Below are 19,174 nucleotides of genomic sequence, written 5' to 3'. Positions count from 1 at the left end.
CAAGGTGTATCTTCCTATTGATATGTCATTAGAAAAGAAAAGTGATTTATCTTCCAGGCACCTGCTTATGCCTACCACTCACGTGACATGATCTGTTATGTGCTGATGAAATCCACATTGTCTCCAAATTCTTGCTATAAATGCAGCATCTGGGGGTATAGTTTCACCCCAATTGTAGCCTCGTCCAACATCAGCCTGGTGCCCCCCTTAGCCGCCTCACCCATCACAGGCATCTCAGAGTGTGGTGCTGGCCCTAACTCCGTGAACCTACCTCTTACTTAGTGTCAGGTGTCGGATGTGGCTAAGACCCCAGGCTGACATATCTCCTGGTACCATTACAGAGTCCCTGTCCAGAGTGGCAGAGAGACCAGAAGAGTGGTCACAGTCAAGATTGTCTGCACTGTGCCAACCTTGTTGGCTTCTCCGACATTGTTCCCTCTGACCGGCCTGAGAAACGTCAGGGTGCCAGATTCATTCTCTGTCATCTTACCAGGGAACGAGGCTCTTGGGTGGCTTCCCTACCAGCTCTGAGTAGGAGAACAGAAGAGGGGTACCCCAGCCTGCGGACGAGAGGGATAGGGTACCAGCACTGTGATGTCAAGTGGAGGCAAGAGGACAAGGAGTTCAAGAACATCCTCTGCCGTATAGCAAGAATGAGGCCAGTCTGGGCTACCTGACGTCATATAGGGGCATGGAAGGGGAAGGGGATGTGCAGAGGAGGCTCAGCAATTAAGCCATGTGCTACTCTGGCAGAACACCAGAGTGTAGTTCCCAGGACCCTTGTTAGGCAGCCCAGAACTGCCTATAATCCAGCTCCAGGAAATTCAACATCCTTTTGCCTTTGCAGGCACCTGTACACATGTGCACACACCCAGGTATACATAGTTTCAAACAAAAGCAAATCTATTTAAAATGTTACAGTTTTCACTATGTCTATGTTTTAAATGAAGTTTTAATAAAGTTTTACAACAATGAAAAAAAGAGAGAGAGAGAGAGAAAGAAAGATAAGGAAAGCTCTGCCCATGCCCGAGAGATCCATGGACCTCTGGGACAGCACAGCCAGGCAGGACTCAAGGCTTAGATTCTGAAGTGTCCATCTTATGAGTGGCGCAGCCAGGCCTCTGGGGCAGAGGAAAACCACTCACCCTGTCTGTGGTCTGTGGCACCGCCTTGTTTCTTAACACACATGCGGGCCCTTGCCCAGCTCTTTGAACCTATTTGCTCTGCAGGTCAGAGTTGAACCCTTCAGATACTCTGCTAGTTGAGGGTCTGGTTTTTGGAGGTGGGAGGCCGGGAAGACCTCACAGGTGACCAGGGCTAGGCTTGACGGGCCCTACGACCCTACATTTCGAAAGGCCTTCTTAAGGTCTGTGTCAACTAGCCAAGCTACACCAGAGACCTGGGTCCCAAGTGCTGCAAGGGGAAAAAGCCTTAGTTCCATAGTGTGCTACCTGAGGGGAGAGAATTTCCTTGGTAGGTACATCTGGATCACTTATGATGTTCCCACTGTGTGTGAGCAGGTGCATTTCAAAGATGTCTGACACCGGCTTAAAGTTCACCACGGGTGGACCTGAGTCTGGCAAGGGCTCAGCCTCAGGTCTCAGAGCTGAAGATCACACGCACCGACGGATGGGGCAAGGCTTCTTGCTCCGATCCCTAACTCACTATTAAGTGCCTAGCTCTTTACAGACGCTCCCTGCGCCTCCCCTGCTCCAGGCTGCAGCAGCGCAGGCGCCAAGCCCGAGCTGAGCGCGGAGCTGAGGGCGGGCAGCCGCACTCCGGGCCGGGGTCCCGAGGGAGCAGGTGAGCGACCCGCACCGCGCGGCCCCCAGGGCCCTAGGCGAACACGGCCGCCCAGCCGCGCTGCGCCAGCGTCCCCGCCTTCCCTGCTGGCAGTGCTGCCTCGCCTCTGCTGGCATCCCCCTCCTCCCTCTGCCTGGCATCCCTTCTCTCCCCTGCCTGGCACCCCTCCTTCTGCTCCCTGGCATCCCTCCTCCCCTTGGCTGGCATCCCTCCTCCTCCTGCCTGGCATTCCTTTTTCCTCTCTCTGCCTGGCATTCCTCTTCCCGCTGCCTGGCATCCTTCCTCCCTCTACCTGGCATCCTTCCTCCCTCTACCTGGCATCCTTGATCCTCCCTCTGCCTGGCGTCCTTCCCTTTGCCTGGCATCCCTTTCCCGTCACCTGGCATCTCCCTGCTTTCCCTTGCTTGGCACCTTCCCTTTACCTGGGCAGTACCCTCCTCCTACTCTGGCATCCTTCTTCTTCTTTGCTGTCATTGTCCCTCTTTCCTGGTGTTCCCCACCCGCCTCACTTTTCATCATTCCCTCTGCCTGACTCCCCGCCTGACCTAGTACCTCTTTCTCCTACCCCTTCCAGCCAACTCCCATCAAGCCCTGTCTCTGACATCTCACACCGACCTGGTACCCTCGCTTCCCACCCCTGCTTGGTACCTTTCTACCCTCCACCTGCATCCCCCTCCCCTCACCCTTGTCTGGCACCCTGCTGCCTGGCACCTTCCCTTCCCTGTCTGACACTGCCCTCCTCCCCACTGCCTGGCACCTCCCTCTTGCCTAGCACTTTCCCCACCTGCTCTTCCTGGCAGCAGTCTCCCACTTGCCCTATCTGGCATCCCCTCATTCCTCCCTTACCTGACACCCTCCTGCCTTCCTAGTGCCTGGCACCTTCCCAGACTCCACTTGCAACCCCTCCTTCCTGGACAGCCCTCTCCCATTCTAGTCATCCCCCTGTCCTCACCTGCCTGCAGACTCCCACACCCTAGCCTCGGACTCTAGTCTATTTCCTACACATAAATGTCTACCTCATACCCCCTTAGCTTTCCTATCACAAGCCCCACATTGCACCTCAGCATCCTCAGTTGGGTCCCACTCCATCTTCCACCCTTGGCAAACAGATCTCCACCCATATGCTCTGCATGTTCCTGGACCACTTTCCAACCTGCCACTACTCCCCTCCATATGGTACTATACCCTCTTGCCCCAAGCCTGAGCCTCTCCGCTCTTCCCAGGAGGGAAAGACCACCAGACCTGGGTGAACCCGGAAGGCAGTGCATACAGGGGAGTCTGGAGCAAGTTGTTGACTGGGGCTGCCTTGAGGCTAGGTGTAATCCTGACCAGAATGTGTCCTAGCTTCAGAGCTCCATTCCCACCCCTAAGACCGGCCTTCCTCTGTTAGGGACTTGTCTCTGCCTGGAGTCTCAGTTCCTGGCAGAAGCTCTCAGTCCTGGACCCACATCCATGTGCACCAGACATGTGCTGCCCCATTTATGCTCTTCCTTGTGTTTCCCTGGCTTGTGCTGGCCCCAGGGCCTGGCCCCTTCTGCACAATTTCCTATATTCTTTCCTTAGACCTCCTGAGGTCTGAGACTGCCACTGAAGGGATATAGCCTCCCTTTCAAGGAATATAGCCTCCCCACAAGGCCCTTTAGAGCCTGCCCTGGGGCTCAGGATCCAGGCCACTCCTCCCACAGCCCTCTCCTTTCAGATCCTCCTCAGCATGGCCCTTGGTGCTACAGTCGTGGCAGGCTCTGGCCCAGGGCACCAAGGGGGCACTGGATGACTCCCAGTTGCAGGACCCTGCCATCTATGACTCCAGGTCTGCAGCACCTACCCACCGTGGCACAGGTAGGTGCTTCCTTCCCTGCCAGCCCAGGAGCAGGAGCTTTGGGCAAAGCCTGCCAGCTCTAGACTCTGGCCATGCCTTGCTCCCCGCCCCCAACTGTCTGCCTGCCCTTCGCACTGGTCCCGGATGTCCACACAGTGCCTTGGTGCATCCCCTCCAGCTTGAGGCACTCCCCGGAACCCAATAACATCAGTCATTTAGCACCTTCCTCCACACCTGTGCTACCTCTTAGAAGTGTCTCCTCATCTCTCCAGGAATCCCTAGGCCCCGCCTTTCACAGCCACTCTGAGCCAGGAGCAAGTTCATCTGAAAGCCAAAGTCATATGAAAAGGGTTTCTAGGTCCGATTTCTTCTGGCACCTCCGCAGACTGGATGCCTGTCACTCTCCATTCACATGCATGCCTCCCAGGTAATGGCACCCATTACCTGGAAGGCATCTGCTGGTCCTTGGCACATCTTGGCCTCAGGAACCTAAAGACAGGCTGAACAAACTCTTCAAAGCCCGGCAGAGGCCTCAGACAGGGGGTTATCCGTGATGGAAGGGATGGGGGCACCCCCTTCTCTGCCGTGGTGCAGACTTCAAGCTCAGATGTGCTCTAGCCAGGAGAAGAGGAGGGTGGCTTTGGGCAGTCTCACACCAGTCCCCCCTTGTCTGGAGGGACGTGGTAGGGCTTAGGAAAGAAAGGAAGGCCACTTTTCAAGAACCTTGCAGGATATGGGAAAGGCTGAAAGAAGTACCATGGTGGTATGGACCTCTAAGGGCAGGGACATCAAAGCCCTGAATGGATGCAGCTTGAAGGGTTCTTGGAAGACAGAGCTTCGGAGGCCTGATGCTGTGGGGCTTGTGTAGGCAGTGAGGCCTCTCTCCACCTCTACTTCCTCTGAGTGGGGCAGGAGGAAACCCCTGGTCGGCTGCTGTCCCTAAGACCCCTCCCCTCCCCCAACACACAACCAGGCCAGGCTCAGGGGAAAAAAGGCTTTGATGGCTGGGTAAGCTCAGCTTAGCTCAGAGTATTAGAGCCACATGGTGGCCACGAGTGAGTCACCTGGTACCCATAACCTTGAAACAAACACAGTATGGCCATGCCCATACCCCCACACTGGGAGGCTTAGATTTTTATTGCCTACAGAAAATTCAGGACTCTAACCTTTTCTTACAACCTCACCAGCACCTCAGGCGACAAGGGGACCTCCTCCTAAGTATGTGGTTGAGTGTTGTAGCAAAGATTCCCAAAGCAAATGGGTATATAGGTTGATCCAGCCAGCCTGTCCTGGAGCAGACATGGGCTCCATCCTAAGGTTCTAGTTAGCCGGAGGAGGCCGCCCTGAAGATGGGCAATGACAGGGAAGCTGCTGCAGTCTTTAGCAGGTGCACAGAAGCTGTCCGTGCTGTGATAAGCTTCATTAAGCACAGCGTATTTGGAGTGTCCTGAGTTCAGCCCCAGGGGCTCTCTGTAGCCACAGGCGGCTCCCTGAAGGACATGATCTCGCTATAGGGCTGCCTCCCCCCAACATCTGCCAGAGATGGGGTGGCAAAGCATAGGGTTTGCTTGGTATTTGAGAATCAGAAGAACATGAAATCAGTCCTTCCATGTCTTGGTGGCACACTTTTGCTGGCCAGGCACATGCACAGGCACCCGGATGCTCATGGGCCCCTCCGTGTCTCCACGGTGGGCTGTACAGTGGCTGGGTATGCAGTCACCGTAGGCTGCTGGCCCCCAAGGACTCGGTGTGCGATTGCAAGGACTCGGCGAGCTCTAAGTGGCAAAGGCAATGAGTTGAAGGTGTCACTGGGAGGGGGCTTTGCCTCTGGGAGGTGGGCGGGTGAAGGACCCTGAGCTCTGGTGGGATTCTGAAATTCTGGAACAAACACAGGGGCCAACCTGAGACCTCTGTTTACCTGTTGCTGGTGGACACTCAGCCTGGGGACATCTCCTAGGGACTGTAGCTCTTGTCCCCAGTATCCTCTGATGGTGAGGGATGTGGAGAACCTAAGAAACTCACAAGGGACTTGGTGGGAGGGCAAACCCACACTCCGTTCCCTGCTTTCCCAGCTGTGAAACCCGTTTCCTTGTGACCTAAACTTACTTCTAGGGAATTTGAGAATGTGCCTCCCGAGCATGGTTCCACACAGGCCTTTACTGGAATTTACAAACTTGGATCGGCTCCCATTTGAACCATTTCTCCAGACTAAAGAACATTCTGAGGCCCAGAGGGAGGAACAGTGTGCTCCTAGGGAGGGGAGAGAAGTGGAGAGAAGGTGCCGCAGGCAGATGTACCTTCCACCCTCCCGTGTTCCAGAAAGGGCTTGGGGGCCTCGCAAAGTCAGCGATGCAGGGAAAATTGGGACTGACGGTAGACGAGGAAGGGCAATGTGCTGTGGCCATGGTTGAGGCTAGTGTAAGCGTACACCCCCGTGGTTCTGTGGCCTCCTGCCTCCAGGCTCACCCTTCCTTACACTAAAACCCAACGACTGATCAAACGGCTGTTGTTCTGACCTGTCGCTTGTGGGGTTATATAAGGAATATAGTGTGCCGACGCTGAGCAAAGTCTTCAGCAGTATCCCAGCACTGGGCTGTGAACTGAGTGCCGTGCTGTCCGGCTGTATAGGTCTTTGTGCAGCCTGCTTAACTGGAAGGTACAATTTAGGGCCACTAAGGGCTGGAGTGATGGCTCAGAGGTTAAGAGCACTTGTTGCTTTTTGCAGAGGACCCCGGTTCAGTTCTGTGGCTCCATTCCAGGAGATCTGCCTTCTTCTGACTTCCTCCTGCACTGGGCATGCATGTGGTACCCATGCATATATGCAGGCGGGCAAAAAAAAAAAGCTTGAATACATTAAAATCAGTTCTGTTTTTGTTTTCAGTTTAGAGCAACTAGCAGAAAGGATTGCTGTTTTCAAGAAATAACTGTTGCTGGGCATGGTGGTGCACGCCTTTAATCCCAGCACTGGGGAGGCAGAGGCAGGTGGATTTCTGTGAATTCCAGGCCAGCCTGGTCTAGAGTGAGTCCAGGACAGCCAAGGCTACACAGAGAAACCCTGTATCAGAAAAAAAATTTTTTTAATTAAAAAAGAAAAAGAAAGAAAGAAGTAATTGTTACGTTAGCATTTGTAACTGTATGTCAGATACACATTAGGCAGAGGGAGGTTAGTCTAAAGCTAGGGGTGTGGGTAGTGCAGAGTTGGCTTGGGAGTGAGACAGTCTGGTAGAAAACAAAGAACATCACCGTGTCTAGCAGGTAAGTTGAGGCACAAGGAGGATCAGGGAACCGCACTCCTTCCCTTTAGAACCCAGACCTACTGATGAGACCCAGACAGAGTCCAGGAACTGGGAGAAGCTAGCCCAGTGGAGGAGGCTGGACCGTGAGGCCTGAAGTGGCTAGCCACCCTTCTGTGGCCGGGCCTCAAGTGCCTGGAACATGGGAGCAGGAGCAGATGGCCTGTCCCATATGTGCTCCCCCAAAAGAGCAGGGCTGTCACAGGGAGCGCTGCCCAAATATCCCCCTGTTGGCCTTGTAAATTAGACCTATACCCTCCCCTCCCTGTCAGATGGGGTGCAGAGAAGGGTGGAAGGGTTAATCGGAGGTCATCTCCTGAGAAGCAGATGGAGACACCCATGTGAGCACACGAGGAGGGGAGGGTCCCGTTGGCAGTGGTAGTGGGGGGCAGCCACACTGCTAGATAGTGTTTAAGTCCAGAACTGGGAGTGACCTCTGTCACCACCCCTTTCCTTATCTGTCCTGGACAATCACCATGCTCTTTTACTGACTTAGGAAAATGCATTTAGGTTTATTTATTTTATGTGTATGAGTGTTTTGCTTGTAAGCATGTACATGCACCCTGTGCATGCCTGGCACACACAGGGGCCAGAAAAGTAAGTCGGAGCCCTTGAAACTGGAGTTATGGATGACTGTGAAGCAGCAGGTGGGCACCGGGGGCTGAACCCAGGTTCTCAGCAAGAACAAGCGATGGCTGCTGAGCAGTCTCTTCAGCCCCTTCCGTTGGCTTTTATGTTTCTGCTTAGCTCGCCATCCATCTACGTCTTTTCTCCCCTGAGGTAGGGTCTCAGATAGCCCAGGCTTTCCTCATCCCTTCTGCTTCCATGGCCTTCCTCGGCCCCTCCCCCTGGTGAATTGCATTCAGTTACTGGTCACTCTGAGAGAGACCTCCTCCTGTCCCTGCTTTTAGAAGTGGAGTCCCCACTAGGGAGGCAGAGGCAGGTGGATCGCTGTGAGTTCGAGGCCAGCCTGGTCTACAAAGTGAGTTCCAGGACAGCCAAGGCTACACAGAGAAACCCTATCTCAAAAAAACAAACAAACAAGAAGAAGAAAGAGAAGAAGTGGAGTCCCACTTAAGTGGCACTTGCTACAATTTAAATATTTAATTGTGGTGTTTCCTAAAGATAGGATTTACACTTAACATTGATCTTGTTGTTTCAGTTTCCCCTTCGACTCCTACTTTATTTCCACCCTTGTCTCATCTAGACTCTTCTGAAGAAAACTCAAAGGCTGGGGTGCAGCCCAGTGGCAGAGCTTACACTTAGCAGAGTGCCATGAAGAACAGATGAATGAGACAGTGAGGGAGGGGCAGGGCAGAGGAGGCCCCGACTCAGAGGAGCCTAGTAGTGGCCCTACCTTGCCTGCTGACGCCCCACTGCCCACTCATGTGCTCTTGGCCTCCTGCAGCTCCCCTCTCAGACTGGCTCTCCAAAGTCAGACTCCGTCCCTGTTCAACTGTTGCTATGAGCCGGGCGTGGGTGGTGCACGCCTTTAATCCCAGCACTCGGGAGGCAGAGGCAGGCGGATCACTGTGAGTTCGAGGCCAGCCTGGTCTACAAAGTGAGTCCAGGATAGCCAAGGCTACACAGAGAAACTCTGTCTCACAAAAACAAAAACAAACAATCAACTGTTGCTATGGGGCAGAGGGTTTCCTGCCCTCTGACTTTGGCCTGGACCTTATGGGCTGCAGGGAGTAGGCCAGCTCCCAGCCTCTGCACCGCGCTCTCCTACACATCCTGTCTCCTTTGAGGAACAATTAGCTCTGCCCTTCCAGAGAGGCTCCCTGAGGGCTGGACAGACTTGTGATAGAAGGTGAGTGCTGCCTGAGCTGGCATGGGGATTCATACCTGCAGTCCCATACTCAGCTTGGTGTCCACCCTGCCCTGTACCCTGCCCTCTCCTGAGGATTGATCGTAGTTTAGTCCGTCTTTCTCGCCAACACCTCCTACTCTATTTGATCTGCATATTGGAGAGTACCTCCTTTCTTGACTTTTATAAAGTTTTTCTCTGTCCTGCTTGTGGTGCTGGGAGCTGGAGGTGGGGTCTTGAGCATACTCCAGCCAGGCCCTCCATCACTGAGTCTCAGCCCCAGCTGCCAAATAGTTTTTCTTCTAACCCCAATCTTGCAGAGAACATCACTTTTTGGTCCTCTCTTGCCTCAATTTCCCCCTTTTAAAAAAAAAGATTTATTTACTTATTATGTATACAGTGCTCTGCCTGCATGAACACCTACACTCCAGAGGAGGACATCAGATCACATTATAGATAGTTTTGATCCACCATGTGGATGCTGGGAATTGAACTCAGGACCTCTGGAAGCTCAGACAGTGCTCTTAACCGCTGAGCCATCTTTCCAGCACTGTTTCCCCTCTTTACTTCTGCCCTATTAGGCCTCTTAATTCAGAAGACAATGCTGAGACACCTTTTTTGAACCAGGCTTTCATGTAACCTCAGCTGACCTCAATCTGATGTATAGTTGAAAATGGCCTTGAACTCCTGGCCTGCCAGCCTCCACCTCCCAAATGCTGGCATTACAGTCATGTTTTATGCAGCTCTCCAGCTTGAACCAGAAGCCTTACGCGTGTTGTCCAAATACTCCACCGACTAAGTCACCACCCCAGGCACCTGAGACACTTGAAAGTAGCCCCCCAGGGGGCAGTAGCCTGGCTTTTGAGTCCGCCCAGCCCCTACCTGTTTCCTCAGCAGCACCCAGGCCTTGGAGCACCTGCAGGCACCTGCGGGAAGCAGAGCTCAGCAGGTGGGTGGACAGTAGCCACCAGTGCCTTTCCTGATTTTTTTTTTTAATGTTTCCTGGTTTAATTGAGCCTCAAAACACTGTGGTGTAGATGTGGCTGGAATTGCCAACACTTTTAAGACGATTACACTGAGGCTCAGAAATCTAAGTAATTTTTCCAGTGGCCAGGGCAAGAGTCCCAACTAGGGTGTCTCCACCACATCCGGCCCTTAGAGTCATGCTGTGCCCAAACCCTGCTGGTCCTTAGAAGGACAAACAGCCACCCTTTGTAAGGCCCCTTCTCCACCCCAGCCCTTCCTCTTTTACACCCAGCACTGAGGCTCAAGGTCAAAAGTTATTCATCATCTCACACAAAGCCTGTGCCACCCATTTATAATCATGGCTGGGCATTTGGGTGGCAACCCCTAACAAAAGGAATGGGGAGGCCATGTGGAGAAAGATGGGCTCTCTGAAGGGGACAGCCCTTCCCCAGTTCCTTGGGGCCTCCACATAGACTGGCTGACAGCAGTGACCAGGTTACTAAATTGCTAAGAGATTCTACAAAGCTAACTTACCTCGTGAAATCTCCCAAATCGTAAGGTTGGCACCAAGTTTTAAAGTATTTAAGACACAGTGAGAGGGCTGGAGAGATGGCTGGCCTGGTGTGGTAGCACAGGCCTTTAATCTCAACACTCAGAAGGCAGAGGCAGGCAGATCTCTATGAGTTCAAGGCCAGCCTGGAAAATAAAGAGTTTTTACTGCTCCATCATGAGGACCAGAGTTCAGGCCATTTTAAAAAAGACTTGTGTGGCCGGAGCAACATTGAATCCCCACCATCCTGCCACCTGTCTTCCCTACTCTCCTTCAGCCGAGAACCCAAGTCAGCTGTCTCAGAGGCTACACTGCCCAGCAGTGCACGTTTATTTGGAGGTAGTTGACTGAAGGTACATGAGTCCATGTAGTCATGGTATGACACATAAGGAGGGCTATACGGATGCCATGGTGTGCTGGTCCCTATGTACCCACTCGCCCTAGGCAGGGAGGGGACCAATGAGCCTGCTCTGTCCTTTGCTGGTTACAGTGGTATAAGTTGTCCCACCAGCGCTGAGACAGGACTCCAGCATGACACTGGCTGGATGTTACTTATTACCAAACTTGTTTGCTAAGAATTGAGATGAGCTGGGCATGGTGATGCACACCTTGAATTCTGTTTGGGGAAAGCTGAGTGGGAAGATGGAGTTCAAGGCTAAATCTCAGGACTCAAGAGCCACCAACATGTGGATCTCTGTTAGTTCAAGGCCAACCCGGTCTACATACTGACTCAAAAAGGAAGGAAGGAAGGAAAGAAAGAAAGAAAGAAAGAAAGAAAGAAGGAAAGAGCCAGGTATGGTGGCACATGCCTTTAATCCCAGCACTTGGGAGGCAGAGGCAGGTGGATTGCTGTGAGTTCGAGGCCAGTCTGGTCTACAAAGTGAGTCCAGGACAGCCAAGGCTTCACAGAGAAACCCTGTCTAGAAAAGCAAAAAAATAAAAAAAGAAAGAAAATAAGAAAGAGTTCAAGGTCACCCTGAACTACAAAATAAGACTCGGTGAAATCCCATGTATATGTTAAAAAATAATTGGAACTGAACCCCATTGGGCATAGAGGAGTCTGTAAAATGGTTTTCTTCAATTCTGTCCCTTTCCAATACCAAAGGTAAAGACTTAGATGAGCAATGACTTGCATGAAGACCCGTGGCCACATTCCCCAGGCGTCCGAATGTCACACAGTTGGTGATGGTAGCCATGTCAGGTATCAGCGCTGGAATCAGGAGGCTCCCACCCAGTTGAGTAATGAGCTAATTCTTCCGACATACGTATTGGCAGGGATAACCAGTGCCTGGCTGTGAGTCTGAAGGAGAAAGGGTGTGATGGGGGACGGGGACGCATGAGTGCCAGGCGTGGAAAGCTGCCACAGTGACCTCAAGGCAATGTTCTCGTGCTCGTGCCATCCCACTGCTCTGCGCCATTCATGCTGACCCCGGCACGGTGGCGGCACACTCATGCTCAAGCTGAAGAGAGCGAGCCTCCGAGAGGCCCATGTGGAATGAGTGTTACAGTCTCGGCACTTTTGTGGAATGCTCAGATTCAGGCTGTAGGCTGAGGTCCTGCTCTGGGATGCACTACTAGAGTGCATGTGTCTGGGGCGTCACAGGCAGTGCCTTCCAGAGAGCTGACACCATGCTCAGGTTCCAGGTCAGAGCCACAAATGGACTGGCAGCGCGTCTCAGGAGCCTGCCACAAGAGTGAACTAGGGTGCCACACCAGCTCGAGCAGATGCAGCTCCAGGCCGAGTCTCCCCGTGAGTCTCCTCACGCCCCTCTGCACACTGCTCTGAGCCTGGTTCCCTTCTCCGTAGCACACTGGTCATAGTGAACCAGCCCTCTCCTCTTCTCTCCCCCCATGCTCCCCCCCAACCCCGTGAGCCCATGTTTACTCCATAGAGTCTCTTTCTAAGTTCCCATTCTGATGTACTGGAGACATCCAGAATTAGGGGGTCATCATTCAACCCACACAGGGGAGGGAACTGCGATAGCTGCCTTGGGGGAGGTGACTGGGCCTCAAATCTCTGGGAACCAAGGCCCTGAGGGACGAGTGGACACACTGCTATTACTGAGACGCTGGGGGATGAGACCCTGTCTGCCTGTGGGAACATGCAGAACCTATCCTGGCATTCAGTGCTGCTCTACCTGATGAGCCCCCCGCCCAGCTACTGCAGCCTGCCACACTGCTGCCTCTGACAGAGGTAGGGACACAGCTGCATTCTTGTCACCATTCACTCATGCCACCTCATTGTCACAAGGGGTTGGGCGATTAGAAGCTGATGGTTGCTTCTTTGTGTCCTAGGAACTCCCGCTATTGCCAGCCTAGGTTGTGGGCTGTCCTGGGGACTTCATTGCAGACCCCCTCGCCCTCACATACCTTGGGCTTTTGAGATAGGCTGCATGGCTATGCTACCTCAACCCTACTTTGTGGCCAGAGCTGCTGCCATTCTGGGGCAACGCCCAAGGCAGGAGATGATGTTAGCAGAAACCAATTCTGTTTTCAAGAGTGTGACTTTTAGCCCCAAAGAGCTGAGCATGCATGTGCAAAGGCCCTGAGGTTACAGGGGCTCAATGAATTTGATAACTGGACACAGGATTTGAATTCTGTTAGTGCGATGGAAACCACTGTCTGTTCTTTAAAAAAAAAAAAAGGGTGTACTGTGTTCCTCATCACACCTTTTAAAATAGTGATCTGGCCACGGTGTAGGAAACAAGTGGGAGAGAGATGGGGGATGAAGACATGGGTCCGGGGGAGAGATGGTTGTGGCTGGACCAAGGATGGTAGAGGGCAGATGATACAGATGGGCTGGGAGGGGTCAGGAAGGGACAGAACCCCAAACTTAGCCCTGTAGTGGGTGTGAGGGTGTGGGGAGAAGAGGACATTAGTAACAACAGAAAAACATGGAAAAGGCTGGGCCCCCCGGTGCTGCACCGAGATAACTGGCCAGCTTGCTGCCTAGCTGTGGAGCTAGCAGGGAGGGGAGACTGGACCTTCTTGCAGTGAGAGCTCCAGAGGCAAACACGGGGCTTCCTGGCTGTGTGGAGGGTTTGTAAGCTGCTGTAGAGGCCACTGGCCACAGAGGTGGGTGGGGCCTGTGTGAATGGAGGATGCACTGCTGCCTCTAGTCTCCAGCTCGTAGATTTGGAACTGCACATCAAGCGCTGCCCTTGGCTATTTTTTACTTTGTGAAGCAGTGTCTCACCTAGTCCAGCCATAGAACTTGCTATGTAGCTGAGGTTAGCTTTGTGTGCCTGATTCTCTAGCCTCCAGCCCCAGAGTTTGCTTGTTTGCTAATTGACTATTTTGGGATGGCTTCGCTCCCTCCTCCCTCTCCTATTTGCCTAGTGCCTAAGGCTGCAATACAGACTGGAGGCAGAGGTAGCCTTTAGTTCCATTGGTGGAGCACTTGCCTGGCAGGAACAAAGCCCCAGATTTAACCCCTGGCACTGGATGGTGCGCACCCATAATCCCAGCGGTCAGGAGGAAGATGAGAAAAATCAGAAGTTCAAGATCGCTCTCAGCTACACGGAGGTTTCTCAACCTGCCTGGGTTTCCTGAGACAAAGGAAAACAAACTAGAGGGAGGCTCCATCCTGACTCTGTACGTTGGCTGTTATTCTTACTACTTTAGTCCTGACCAGGCTCTCTGGACTCCTGCTGTCCGGTCCCAACCCACCATTTGTAAGACTCTCAGCACGATAAAACCTGAGTCCCAGGGAAGGGTGCTCACTAAATGTTAAAAGTGAGATGGCACCCAACTACTATGAATATGAAGAGATTTGTTTGAGGGAAGAGAAGTTAGGACCGGAGTGGGCCATAAGGATAGAGAGACAGAGACAGACAGACAGACAGTGAGTGAGTGAAAGAGAGGGAGGCACCCTTAGAGAAAGTACAAGAGAGAACTACAGGAGTAAGAGAGACAAAGTAAGAGAGATGGCTGGCTGCTTTATCCTTTTTATCCTGGATCCACACCTGATGGCAGGCAGGTGATGATGTCAGAGGTTGCTAAGCAACCTGGAGGCAGGCTTGTGAGGCTGCTAACGGTACTACTCTGTACCCCAGAACTGCGGCTCTCTACTGCCCCCCCTTACTTCACCCAAATGGGGCTTTCACAGCTAGTTCACAGCTCTGCATAGAAGGCACGAGGTGGCTTCGGTGCCTCGCCTGTCTGGGCTCTGCGTTGCTGCTCCCCCTGCAGGGCTGCACAGGCTCCTGGCACTAAGCCGGCTTGTCTACTCAAGGCCTGCAGGGTCCCCAGGAAGATGGGGGATGAGCTTCTCACAGGTCGACACTTGCTCATAGTGTGCAGAGCAGAGGAGCACTGCGTCCACTGGCCCGGCTTTGTCCTAGGTGGCTCTGCTGTCAGCCCCAACTCAGGTCTTGAACAGTCGGTCTTCTGGGTTTGTCTGAGGTGCATGCCCAGGGCATACACTTCCGTATGGCTCCTGAGTGGTCCTCTCCCCTTCCTGCAGCCCCTAGGTACAGCCTCTTCTAAAGTTGCAGACCATCAGCTTCCCGTGTTGTGACCCATCTGCACAGTGCTGTAAGCTAGGCTGTTCTCTGCTGGGATGTGTCCAACGATTTGGGAAACGTCCAAACTCCCTAGGGATCCCGGAGCCTAGCGTAATTAGTCATTGTGAGTAATTGCCTGGCTATTCTCTTAGGAGCCCTAGCCAATCTCTCACATGCTCCCTCCAGGGCATTTGTGCAGCCTTTCCCACTTTCCTCACCTCACCAACAGCTGAAGGCCCCTGACGGTCTTCTGCTGCCACTGTACCCCCTAGCAGGGGTCAGCCAGTGGTAGCATCAACTGGGCCTGCAGTAGAGGTGGAGGCAGCTCAGGGGGGGCAGTGACTCTAGTTAGAGGTAAAGCGTTGAACCATGCTGTAACATCATAGCCACTGTGAGTCAAGGCAGGGCTTCCTGGGTTGCAGATGAGGAAAATGAGGCTGAGAGGTGTCCAAGAACTCAGTGCTGAGCCAGATATGACCCCAAGACATGACCGAAGAACTGATGTTCTCACCCCAAGGCAGTCCCTCCCTCCTTCCAGAAGCAAGGGACAGTGTCTGGCTGAGTTTTGACTCCTTTTGACACCAGAAAAGGAGTCTAGTAGAAGAGAGAGGCTAGGGATGCTGAAGACAGCCTGCTGTGCACAGGAGAGCCACCACAGTAAGCCACTCTGGAGTAGGAAGTATAACTCAGTACTAAAGAGGCCACACTTGGTATCTTGCCCCAAATGCCAATGGTGCCAACATGGAGAAAACACATTCTACAGTCCCAGCTCAGAGCATCCCACCACCCTGCCTGCAGGGACTCTGTTCAGGACACTGGGTTAGGGACACAGAGGGTGAGACAGGGCAGGGCAGGGCAGTAAGGCCAGGTTGTCAAAGACCTGGCCCAAGTTAGTTGATTGCCAGGCCAGAGTGGCCACAGCAAGGACCAATTCTAGAAGCAAGGTCTGCTGCCTGCTACCAGCTGACACTGGTCTCACAGAGAAGGAGAGCAGCTGCCAGCCTTAGTGACAAGGCTTTGCAAAAGTCAGAGGTGGGTTACCAAGCATGTCTAGGCCCTGACCACAGACCTAGCCTGTTTTCTCCCTCTGTCTGCCTACAGGGAGGCTTCTTAGCTGCCACTAAAGCCTTTGACCCCAGGGGTACTCATGTCTGCTTACTCACAGAGTATACTGTTTCGGGATACAAGGAAATACAGAGCCCCAGCTTGGGCCACGAGATCCTTAGTCATGGACACACACCCAGGCCCTATTGCTTTCCAACGCTATACACTTTTACCAAGTTTCACAAGAAATCCAGGTGATCACAGAGACAGCTTGTTTGGTAAAGTGCTTACCATGCAAATATGGGGCTCAGACTGATTCCCAGCTCATGGTGAGAGCCTGGACATCATAGCACACGCTTGCAATACCAGTGATAGGGAGGCAGAAATAGGCCCGTCTCTGGGACTCACCAGCCAGGCAGCTTAGACTGAGCTGCAAGCTCCAGGTTATCAATAAAAAACCAAAACCGAAGATATCCAGCTCCTGAGACTGACACCTGAGGTTCACTTCTGGCCTCCACACACATACACACCTGCATATACATGTGCATATACATATACATATATATATATATGAACACCTGCATGTACATATACACCCATGCACATGGACATGCAGTATGCATGCATACACATGGGGAGGGGGAGGGAGGCAGGAAGAGAGAGATCCATAGTCTGTTCTATACAGCCAGCATCTTGCTCCACACACCATTTCCTGAGGGCCAGGGTTGCCCAAGCTTATGATAACGGGGTGGTGCTGGGAAGGCAGGGTGAGCTGGTGTGTCCTGGGGACAATAAGCTTCTGAAGCACAATAGCTTGAGGGACAGGGAGATGTGTGAGCATCCTCGTGTTACACAGATGCACACACACACACACACACACACACACACACACACACACACACACACGTCCAGTTGTAATCCAGGAAGAGCCACATCACACGGGGCTTGTTCCAAAATTTAACCGAAATTTTTTTCCACAAGAGCTAAGAGACCACCCTAAGTGCATTGACACATATTTCTCTTAGACAACTTGATGGGAACTCTTCGAAGATTTATATTCCCAACGTTTGAAACAATGGTCTTGAGGTTGGGGGGAGGTGTTTAAGAGATAATCAAAGGTAAATCAACTTAAATGAACAGGCTTCCAGGAGTCCGGGGGATGGGGTGGGGGTGGCAGGGGGGTTGCATGTCAATGAGCTCTGTGTGCGTGGATGCTTGTGGTGCGCTCTGGCTATGGGAGTAACTGAACTCACCCGTTCACTCATGTGTGGAGGCAGAGGTTTACACCAGGTGCCTCTATTGTTCTCCACTTTATTTCTGAGACAGACTCTCGAACCTGGAGATCACTGGTTGCCTAGACTAGCTGGCCAGCTAGCTCAAGGGACTTGTTCATCTGCTTTCCAAATGCTGGTGGTTACAGAGGTACTGTACTGGGTCCAGATTTTTATGCATGTTCTGGATGGAGATCTGAACCCAGATCTTCGTGGAAAGTGCTTTACTCACTAAGCCATCTATCTGCCAAGCCCCTTTAACGTCCTTTATTAACGAAGCAGGTGTGTGGAAAGGTGGGCATGTGTGGAAAGGTAGGCATGCCAGTGTGTACATCTGAGACTCTGGAAAGGTCTCAGAAGATTCTGGAGAGGCATCTTGGGGTGAAGGGGAGACCCAAGGACCTCCATATTAGGAGATGGGGAGTACATCCCGGTCAGGCACAGTGACTTTGGTAAGTCACCTGGCATCTGAGAACACCATGCTCCTTATCTTTAGATTTAAAACCCTGGAAGGCAGGCGCCTGAAGGGTCTGGGAGGAGTAGGCAGGTCCTTGTGTGTGAAAGTGTTTGGCCCACAGTGAAGAAGTCCTATGCATAGAAGCTGTGCTGTTATCGCTCGGATGACAGTGGTTCAGATAGCAGCCTTACCCAGCAAGGGAGCAAGCTGCAGATGCCGAGCTGACGGGAGCAGGTATCTTCATCTACATCTTTGATTGATTGCAGCCTCCGCTGTGTCCCAGATACTTAAGAGTTATCAGCAAACAAGACAGATAAACAGCTTTACTGTGTGGGAGCCTGCACCCTAAGGGGGTAGAGGATGGGAGAGAAGTGTTGCCACAGTCAGGAGGGAGGTTATATAGACCAGGGGAGGCCGAAAGTACTGCTGAAGAAACTGAGCAAAGGAAAAGCAATATGGAGGGATATGAATTTCTTTTAGTTAATTAATGTATTTCTTTATAGTGGGTGGAGGTGTGCATGGACCACATGTGCAGGCCAAAAAGGAAACTAGTCAGTGTTCTCCCTCTGTCACGTGCGTTCCGAGGATCAGACTTACAGCTTGGAGGCAAGCACCCGTACCCCTTGGATCATCTCTTCAACTAGGTGCTGCAGGGTTTTTGTTTTATTTAGTTTGAGACAGGATCTCACTCCCAGCTCTGGCTGGCCTGGAACTGGCTGTGTAGCTCAGGCTAGCTGGAAACTCACAGAAGTCAGCCTGCCTCTGCCCCCTGAGTGCTGAGATTCAGGGCTTGCACCTTCATGCTCAGCCTATGGCTACAGTTTTCAACAGGGGACAGACTGTGTCTGGATGAGAACAGATCTTTAGGTAGGGGGGGCGGTCAGGGATGGGGGGGGTGAGAGCCCTTCAAGGAGTGGAGGAGAAGCAACCCAGGCAGAATAAGGAGCAAGCTGAGTGAGGCTGGAAAGTACCTCAGTTCCAAAGAGCCACAAGAGGCCAAGAGCAGCCCAGGGGAGATTCAGGAGGCCAGAGTAGAGGGTGTGGGGATGGGGGGGGGGGCAGGGGGACTGCAGAACTTTGATCCATACTGGAAATCGGATAAAAAGCCTGGAGGTGGGAAGCACCCACAAAGTGTCCCTTTTTGTGGTTTTGGTTTCTTTATCAGCCATGAATTTTACTGATGGGCAGTGACAACATCTTGCTCTTGAATATCCTTAAACTGAGTAAGTAAGGACACCACCACCACAGGAAAGCTGGAGTCTCGCTGTTTCATCCGTCCTTCCTGTGTGTACACGGAAGCACGTATGCAGCTTGCAACGTTGAGTGCCTGCCTAGGGGATTCTGACTGCAGTGTCAGGGGCAGGCTGAGGCAGGGTGGGAGGCGACTACTTAGCATTTGTGGTTTTGACCCATCAGGTAGCAGCAAAGGGGGGGGGGGAATGGTTGGATTCTGGATCCAGAGCCAGAGGACTGTTTCTTCAGATTGGATGCCGGTGTGAGAGAAAGGTGGGGTTTTAGGATGGCTCCAGAAATGGGGACCTGGGCCAAGGGAAGAGGGAAAGAGCAGAGAATGAGGTAGGACAGTGGGATTAAGTCAGAGCAAGATATGAGTGGAAATTCTGAGTCAACAATCACACACAGGGGTCTGGGAGAGAG

General features: G+C 52.6%; 1 protein-coding gene and 1 long non-coding RNA gene across 2 annotated transcripts in view; one reads left to right on the top strand and one right to left on the bottom strand.

Moving 5' to 3' along the window:
- Positions 1–1,711: 1,711 nt before the first annotated feature.
- The window catches only part of SMARCD3 (SWI/SNF related BAF chromatin remodeling complex subunit D3), a 33,075-nt gene continuing 15,612 nt past the window's right edge, over positions 1,712–19,174 (top strand). The window contains exons 1-2 of the mRNA XM_084787587.1: positions 1,712–1,803; positions 3,503–3,642. Of these exons, the coding sequence (XP_084643713.1) occupies positions 3,574–3,642 (69 nt within the window). The 5' untranslated portion in view covers positions 1,712–1,803; positions 3,503–3,573. The remainder of the gene's footprint in view (positions 1,804–3,502; positions 3,643–19,174) is intronic.
- LOC311600642 overlaps positions 18,850–19,174 on the bottom strand; it is a 6,301-nt gene continuing 5,976 nt past the window's right edge. The window contains exon 3 of the long non-coding RNA XR_014780300.1: positions 18,850–19,174. This exon is cut by the window's right edge and continues 367 nt beyond it. This is a non-coding gene — a long non-coding RNA (uncharacterized lncRNA).

The sequence above is a fragment of the Acomys minous genome (genome assembly GCF_964271855.1).
Source record: "Acomys minous genome assembly, chromosome: 6".
Classification (NCBI taxonomy): Eukaryota; Metazoa; Chordata; class Mammalia; order Rodentia; family Muridae; genus Acomys; species Acomys minous.
Note: the sequence above shows the minus strand (reverse complement) of the source record. Positions and strands in the feature narration are given on the sequence as shown.